The sequence below is a fragment of the Phalaenopsis equestris genome, unplaced genomic scaffold (assembly GCF_001263595.1).
Source record: "Phalaenopsis equestris unplaced genomic scaffold, ASM126359v1 Scaffold000255, whole genome shotgun sequence".
NCBI lineage: Eukaryota > Viridiplantae > Streptophyta > Magnoliopsida > Asparagales > Orchidaceae > Phalaenopsis > Phalaenopsis equestris.
In genome coordinates, this window is record NW_018164697.1 from 704,747 (window position 1) to 714,059 (window position 9,313).

The 9,313-nt window shown below is 33.9% G+C and overlaps 1 protein-coding gene across 4 annotated transcripts in view; it reads right to left on the minus strand.

Annotated features, from left to right (window-relative positions):
• Positions 1-509: 509 nt before the first annotated feature.
• Positions 510-9,313, minus strand: part of LOC110024366 (uncharacterized protein sll1770-like) — a 75,300-nt gene continuing 66,496 nt past the window's right edge. For 2 of the 4 annotated variants that reach the window (XM_020724290.1, XM_020724288.1), the window contains one exon: positions 510-689. In XM_020724290.1, the coding sequence (XP_020579949.1) occupies positions 616-689 (74 nt within the window). In that variant the 3' untranslated portion in view covers positions 510-615. Of the gene's footprint in view, positions 690-1,815; positions 1,974-4,431; positions 4,553-9,313 lie in introns of those variants that run through there. The other 2 variants (XR_002293987.1, XM_020724289.1) reach the window with 2 other exon arrangements.

The window sequence follows — 9,313 nt, forward strand, 5'->3', positions numbered from 1 at the left end:
TAGGATAACAGCATTCTTGCCAAGAGAGATGCATATTAAATTTTGGGAAGATTTACCATACATACCACTAAATTCCTATGTATTTACACATCTAACACCTAAACTATAATTTTTACATATATACCATCTTAACTATGCATGAAAAGATGCATTTCACTTTTTAAAAGTTAAAATAATTATATTTTTGATGTGATATGAAAGATTTGGTTATAAATGTCAAAAAATAAAGTTTAGGTGTTAGATAAGCAAATACATAAGAATTGGGTGGTATGCATGTAAATGCCCGTATATATGCAAAAATAAATACAACATGAATACAAAAAGGAGTTTATACATAAAACAACAGCAAAAAAATGATGTTTACCTCATACGATAGTGCAATTAGGATTTTAAATAAAATGGTGAGAAAACTTAAACCAAAATTAGAAAAAAAAATTATATAATAAATCTAATTACAGAAAGTTTTAAAAATATAAATTCTATTTTATACAATAATTACATAACATTTTTCTCTAATTTAAAATAGCCCACCCTTTACCCAATTTTGATTTCCAACAAAGATCTTATAAATGAATAATTCATATAAAACTAACTACTGGTGATGGTGATATACCTTCACAGCATCTTCTCAAATTTGTCAAGCTTCTTAACTCTCTGCAATGATCTTGCCAACAGCAAAGAGAAAATGCCTGAATATTGAGCACCAAAAATATAGTCAGAATCTGGACAGTTCATTAAAAAAGCAAATTTATCCTTCACGCATTGTTTAAGGATATGGAATAACAAAATAGTTATAAATATTTTAATTAGATAAAAAATAATCTAAAAAAACTAAAAAGTACAATTAAGGATCTGCTTGGGACAATTTTTTGCTGGAAATTCGATTTAGACAGCCACCATAGTTGTTTGGGAACTATTTTTTTTGCTACTTTCCGCAAATTACTGCGGTGGAAAGCTCTATTTTTGCAACAATATCTATTAAAAAATGGTGGCTGCTAACTTTTTTGAAAAGAATAAATATGTATATTTCCCACCTCAGCTATCTAAAAAGCTCTTAGCCCACCAGTCTTTACAACCATATTTGCAAAAATCTTCGGCCACCCAAACAGATTCCAAGTTTAAATACATATTTTTCTTGTTTTAACATCTAACTTGAAGTGCAAATTAGTTTATATCTGATAGGGACTTGCCAATCTCTTTTGATGTTTTGCAAAGCTACCGTAAAAAATGAAATCTGTAAACCAAACTTTAGTCCTTCCATGAATACCAATATTTGAATAAAAATGCCAATTTTTCTAAAGTGTAAGGATTATGCAATAAGATAGAAATTGCTCATATGCTCTCAGCATGATAATGAGATTAGCTGTATCAAATTTGATCCAATTCAAGATGAGGTGATGAATAGAATAACTAGTGAAAAAAGCCGTCTGGTTTTCTTCTCTGAAAATACGTTTTCTTATTAATATGATGCATGTTTTATTTGAAGCTATCGTCCACATGGAAGTAATACAATAGCGACTGGATTGAGATAATTTAAGAGGTTGTTTGGTTGAAGAGATTTTGAGTGTATTATATACCAAATGCAGAGGTATTGAAAATTCAAATGTTCAGTTTGCTTAATAATAGATCAAAAATATTTTTTAGAATAATTTGAAACTCATTCTTCAATTCATATTTGATGTCTTCTGAAATTGCTCCAATTGGGGGAGATCTAGAATACAACAGCTACCTGCCCTAGGGGCTTGTGAGCTGGCTCAAGCTTGGCTTGTAAAACGAGGTGATGAGCCGAACTTACCAAGCCACGAGCTTGAGATCATGGTTTACAAGCCGGCTTGATTAGCATACTACTAGTCATTTCGATGCATTTTCTGGTGAGCTCCCGCTGCTCCTCCCCATAGTACTCCCCGCTGCCGTTCATAAAAGCATCTATCCAGTAACCTTCCTCTGAAGTGTTCTCTTGTGATTCTAAAGGGCTGATTAATCATAGGAACTTGCACCAGTGAGAAATACCGAGCCAAGTTATCACAAGAGAGCATCTCTAGATAATGTCTAGTCTAATATCCAAGCCATCCACTAAAAACATAACTCAAAATTAATTGAAAACATAAAGCAGCAAAAAGTAGGCAAAATATTTTGGCGCGCACAATGGAATTGGGTTTTTTTAATATTTTAAACAAGCCTTAAGAATCCACATAAGTGAGTGCATTGAAAGAAGTATAAATAATTTGTAAACTGTTTTAACTTGAAAACGAGAAAGTAAATATTAGAAATTTAGATTTGGAAATTAAAGAGTAGAGAATGCAAACTGTTTTATAATAATTTGTTCCAAACTCATTTATGTGCAATCCCTGAGATAACCAACTCAAAAGTTATAGTAATCCTCTTCTTCAAGGATCATAGAAAAGAAAACCCTATATACACTACAAGAGAGGATTTAATTGGCGTTCGATATTTGTGTCGAACTATGTCTAATGCAAATATTACCGTTGGATATGCATTAGATTTGCGGCAAATATGGAAGCCGTTTGGATTAAGGCGATTTGCGGTGAAATTTCCGTCGACCTTGCGTTGAAATTTTTGACTCAAATACCTCACTTAGAAGCGTCAGACATTGTCCAACGCAAATCCGTCGGATGGCCGACATAAACAACCTCAAAAACAATTCCCCACACAGTCACTTATTCGACACAAATCTGACAAAAATCCCCCACAATGCCCTAATATATGCATCCTGCGCAACAGAGCCTCATTTTCTTTTTCTTTCCTCGTCTACGCTTCAGTCCGGCACTCAGGCAATTTCTCTCCGCTGAGCTCCTTCGGCGATAGGCGACTCATTTCACAATTGATCTTCTCGGCCCCGATGACCTTTTCCTTTCTCAGAATTCAAAGTATAACTTAAAAGAAATTTACATTCATTCAATAGTAAATAGCCAGAAGTAATGCTGTAAATTGTAATTAGAGGTTCTTTTACTCCCAGCCTAACTCCCTTTCCAATTAGCAATTTGGAGCATTTATTTGCATTTACCTCAAAGCTAAGTTGATTAAAAAGTTGTTAAAAATGAATTACCCTTGAGCTGTAAGTTTCAATTAATGCAATTGTGTTGATTTATGTGAAAAATAGCAGCAGCTTCCTAAATTAATTACATATATAACACAAAAGTCGTATGCGCTTACATATTTAACTCAAACTTTCATATTTATATTAATAATATTTTAATATATGTAAAGTTGTATTTCATTTTAAAAAGTAGGAGTATTGCTTTTTATATGAAGTTAAAAATTTGAGTGTTATCCATGTAAATATGAAAGTATATGTGTCTAATATGTAAGCACAAGAAATATGCGGTATGTATATAGATGTCCCTAGTTAATATGTACTTTTGAAAAATTTATAAGAAAAAAATTAACATAAAGTGAAATCCTTTAAATCTCTACAAATAGCTTGAAATTTAAAATCAACTTCAATACATTTAAAATCAATTTTGATTTGCTATTATTTCGCTTAAATGATTAGTGTTTTTGTTTAAACTTTAAAATCATCTTTGCTCTTGTGGTATGTATTTATGCTCTCAATTTCGCTTTCAAAATGTTGCCTTTCATGACTCGTATTCAATACAACTCTAAATTGTATTACAACATCAATTCTATAAAAAATCAGGAGTTTGGTGGAATGAGTGGTTTTACACTTAGAGACAATGTGAAACAATTATATCGGTGAAAGGGTTGGTGTAGCTCCAGTAGCAGATAACAATAGAGAGAGTCACTTTATTTAGTTTTATCATCTTAAACGTCGACCATCTGATCACCCTATTAGAACTGTAAATGATTTACATTTGGCTTATATTAAGAAAGGTAAAGGTAGGCCTAAGAAGGCTTGGGCATAATCTATTAGAATTACATAAAAATATGACACTCAATAAGAAACGAAGTAGAAAAAAAGTTTAATTCATGTAGCTGACCCCAGGAGGTGTGAAAATTTTTTTGCTTTGTGTAATATATGAAAATTGTGTGCTCTGCATGTATAATTTGAAGTTTAGGTGTTAGGTGTGTAATACATAATAATTGTTTTGTTTTTATGTTAAATTTGATGTTTAGGTATTACATATCTTGTACATAGAAATTGTGTGTGGTTTATATGTAAGGATTGATGGTTAGTTGTTAGATATCTAATACATACAAAATATATGCACAACTGAGATTTTGATGTACTGATCCATAAAGTTATATCTATGCTTGAGATTATGAATGTATAACAGATTATATCTAGAATGAAAAATACTCAATGAAGAGTTCTTGAATGATGCTGAAGAATTTATGCATGTGACATCACAACTGTTCATCTACCGTATAGAGAATAAGTTTCGATGTCCACGTGCGAAACACAAAAATCAAGTGTATCTGCCACATGAAGAAGTCAAGTTGGATTTATACCTCAAGAGATTTAAACCAAATTATTGAAATTGGACTGCACATGGTGAGCAAGAACCAGAAGTTCAGTACGATCAAGTTGGTGCCTTAACAAGTTATGCCCCTCAAACAGAAGATTACAATCCTGACACATACGAAAAAATGAGTCATGATACATGCAAGACTCATTTTGTTGAGTGTTCAAATGTAAACCAAACACCGAACAACAAAACACAACAATTCTATCATTTACTGAATGCCGCACAACCACTTTTATGAGAATTTTGCACTGCACAGACGAAGTTATCAGTGACGCTGAAAATGCTGAACAATAAATCTGATTTTAACATGCCCAGGGAATGTTTCAAATAGGTAACAACATTATTGAAGGAGACAAACCTTACAAAGAATTTAGTTCCGAATGACCTAGATAGAACCAACAAATTAGTGTCCAGGTTAGGGTTACTATATGAGAAGATAAATTACTATGTTAATGACTGCAAGATATATTAAAAAACTGTTGCAGTAGAGATGAAATGCATATTTAGTGGTGTTGATAGATTCAAAGAAAGGGTAAAAAATAGTAAAAATATTCCATACAAGCGTTTCTTTTACTTTCCGCTCCATACCTCGACTTCAGAGACTGTTAGCTTCTATGTGTACACCTCACATGACATGAATTAGTTTTGAATCTATTGATGCTAATTCTATGAGTCATCCGTAACGTGATAAAGCCTGGAGATATTTATATCGTAGTTATCTGAACCTTGCAGTTGAAGCACGCAATGTTAGACTTGACTTATGTAGAGATGTGTTCACCCGTACAGTCACGTCACAATACCGTATTAATATGTAACAATACCGTATTAACATGTTACAATATCGTATTAATACGGGTAAATAATCATTACACTGTATAATTTGCCTCCCGATACGTGCTTGACCGTGTCGTTCTTATTTCTGACGTTGATTAGACCAGATCCACAAAGAAAAAAATTGATGTTTACGAATTGCCTTTGATTGACGAGCTTTAAATGTTGTGGGAAACATATGCGCTTACTTATGATATCGCTACAAGATAGGTTTTTCAACTGAAAATTGTTGTTATGTGGACGATTAATGATTTCCTGGCTTATATAATGCTATTTAGTTGGAGCACTACTGAAAAATTGACTTGTCCTTACTACATGGATATGTCCAATGCATTCACTATGAAACATGGAATGAAAAATTCCTGGTTTGGTAGCCATCGAAGATTTTTGGGTCATGATCACCCATTCAGAAGGAACAAAAGATGTATTTTTCATAAATATGATTGGAAGATGAAGTCCCCCCGATAACTGGAGTCGATTTATTGCAGATGATCAGTGAAATACAAAAAATCACTAAGAGGCCAGAATTAGCTTCAAATCGTCTTCCTGATTTTGGTGTAACACATAACTAGACGAAAAAAAATATTTTCTGATATCTTTCATATTAGATGACTAATCTGATTAGACATAATCTTCATATTATGCATATTGAGAAGAATCTTTTTGATAACATCTTCAATATTATGATGAATATCAGGTAAAATGAAAGACAACATCAAAACAAGATTGAATTTGAAAGAGTGAGCATAAGGGTTAAAACTTCATGAGATAAATGCAGATAAATTAATAAAATCCAAAGCCATATATTGTCCGACATTAGATCAACGGAGGACAATATTTTAATGGGTGCATGCTTTGAAGTTTCCCGGTGGATGTGCATCAAATTTGTGGCGCTGTTTTAACTTGGGAATTGGGAAGGTATTTTTCATGAAGAGTCATGACTACAAATTTTTTTTGCAGTGCTTACTATCAATTGCATTTAGTGTATTGCTCATGCCAGTGCTTGATCCATCGAAATAAGTATATTCTTTAGAAGTTGTGTGCACAAACTCTAAATGTTGACTCATTGAGAAACCTTGATGCGAGTATTCCCTTATTATTATGCAAGCTCGAGCAGATATTTTCTTTTGGTTTCTTTAACTCTATGGAGCATCTGCCCATACATCAATGTTATGAGGCTATACTAGGTCCAATACAGTACAGATGGATGTATCCATTTGACAGACATATCTTCTCGATATGTACAATCATGATTTATATTTTATTTTAGACTAATCCACTAACATAATTATTCAAAAATGTGTTTATCTTGCTAATTATTAAATAAAATAAAAAAAGAACTGTTAAGAATAAAGTACATCCAGATGGCTCGATAAGCGAGACATACTGGCTACATAAGACAATTACTTTTAGTTCCAATTATTTTGAACAAACATCAGATAGATAAATCTCTAGATGACATGTCTTCGCAGCCAAAATTATATGTATTTTAGATATCAGAAAAACCATCAGACAAGCATGGTACACGGTATTTGAGCGATAAAAAGATTCAGACAATTACAATATGTGTTCTAATGAACTGTATTTAAGTTTAGCCATTTATACAGTAAGGCTTACAACGTTCAGAAATATTATTCTCATTTATTATTCATAATGTTATACTAATTAATTTGAACATACAAATAATAATGAGATGAACATGTTTTTAGGACAGTTTGAACATGAGGAATGACTCTCAAATAAGCAAGAATGTTAAAGAAGAATTCTCTACATTGTTCAAATTATACGTACGTCGAAGCAACTCTTGAATTAACAAGCACATAGTATAATTGTCACGTTCAAAGTTTATACTTTGGAAATTCTTACAGTTTCACAATACAAACAATGAAAGTACACATCAGAGATTAATAGGTCACACATGAGGGCCTAATCACAAAGTCAATACTTGACAAATATTTAATGTCAATGATTACAGGTTTCACATGAGTTTCGGTATGAAGGGAAGAAGACATAATTGTGGTGTTTGTATTAGAGAAATCACACTCACAGATAACAAAATCAATTATTATGACATACTTAAAGTAGTTCAATTGCAATATCCGAGTGCTATGAACACTGTTTATTTGTTCAATTGTGAGTGGTTTGATCCTGTTCTTAATCAAGGAACACGAGCATTTAGCCTTTATGATATTACCAAAGTCAAAATGAATAAAAGATATGTGAAGTTTGATCCTTTTGTTGTAGCATGACAAACTAGTTAGATTTATTAAATTCGGTACCCTGGTAGAGAAAGAGACAAAATTCATTAGGTTGTGATTATGAAAAATAAACCAAGAAAAACTATTAAGATGCAAAGTATTATTGAACACATTCACCAAATGCAAGGTATCTCGTCAGATTTTGTATTTAGACTAGTTCAAACGAAGATATGTTTGCCCTACAGGATACAACATAAATTTATGAAGAAGTTCCTCAAAATATGGATGACGTCAAAGAAGAAAATTTTTAAGTTCATTATCAACAGGTTCATTTAATGAAACATTATCAAAATGGTCTATAAGTTTGGTTGAGTGCTTTCTTTTTTTTTTTTTCAATTTTGTTATTTTAAGACATTATTTTAAGACATAATTGTGACGTGCTTACTTTAAATTTGCACCTTCCTATGTTTACTTCTCTACTTATGTCATACTTTCCTGCCTTTTGTAATTTTAGACGTAGTTACCACGTGTTTTCTATTTTGATTATGCACCTTCCACCTTTTACTTGTATATATTGCTCATGAGACTTTCGTTGTTAATACTAATTTTAATATTCTCTTCTTTCCTGTTACGAATGGCCACAGGTGGCGTTGGCTGTCCGCCACCTGAGCGACCGCATGTTTTGGCAGTTTGGGAGCACTTATAGGAGCAGGAAGAAGGGCTTGTCTTCTTCCGCACTTGCTCCCACACCTGTTCCCACACATGTTGCCAAACCTGATGCCACACCTTTTTGACTACCGGGGCCTTCCATTGTCGTCCCTCCTACTACTACAACCCCATGTACTCCAACCCCCTCCTGCAACCCCACATATTGCACCCAATCCTGCACTATCTCCTACCCAAGCTCCAACTTCCTTCTCCAATGGGCCAGACCCCAGGACTCTCTCCCCTTCGAAGGCACATCTTATTTTGGAGAGGGAATATCTTTAACATCATAAGTTATCTTTAACATTAAATCAATCTCATTGTTCATTCTCGATATTTTGCGTAACTAATATTTCTTTTCCAGATTCATCCCTCACAAGTTGCCCGTGACATGTATCAGGGAGATCATCTGGAGTAAATACGATCATCCGTATCTCTCTTGGAAGTAGATCCCCAGTGTGACTCGGGAACGGGAGTTCGAGGAAATATCATTTAAATTGAATTAGAATACTAATTTAAATTTAGTTTATTATACTAATCGACATCGCATAATTTTTACGTTGCAGAGGTCCTTCAACTAGCTGTCGGAGCATCACCACCAAATCTATTGAATCTTTGAGATTCCTAGCAAATATCAATTGGGTGACACGTTCACCGCATCCTGCAAGAAGGGGAGCGACCCACCTGAGGTGGGGAGGAGCTCTAGGCTCAGGTGACCATAGCCTGGGCAACTTCGGAGTATTAGAGGAAGAGCTAGACGAATCCACATAACCAGGCGACCGGGGGTGCCAGGGGCGCTGCACTCCACAGTGGAGGATCGGGCCCCCACACGGAGCACTACTGGAGGCTAATAAAATCTTTTCAATATTCAACGATTCAATGGTCGATGTAATTATGCAGTGCTTAATCATTTTTTTATGCTACATGGGCTAAGAAGTATGACCGTCGGCCCTCCACTGCTACACATCGACGTCGGGGAACGCAATAGTGGGCCTCTGAACACTTCCAACAGTTGAATGTATGTAAAAAAAAAGTGATTTTTAAAGACTCTTATTGTTAAAAATGCCAATTAATAATTGGTTTTAATTATGAAGGGGGGAGGGGGGGGGGGGAAGGACCACTGCCCAGGGC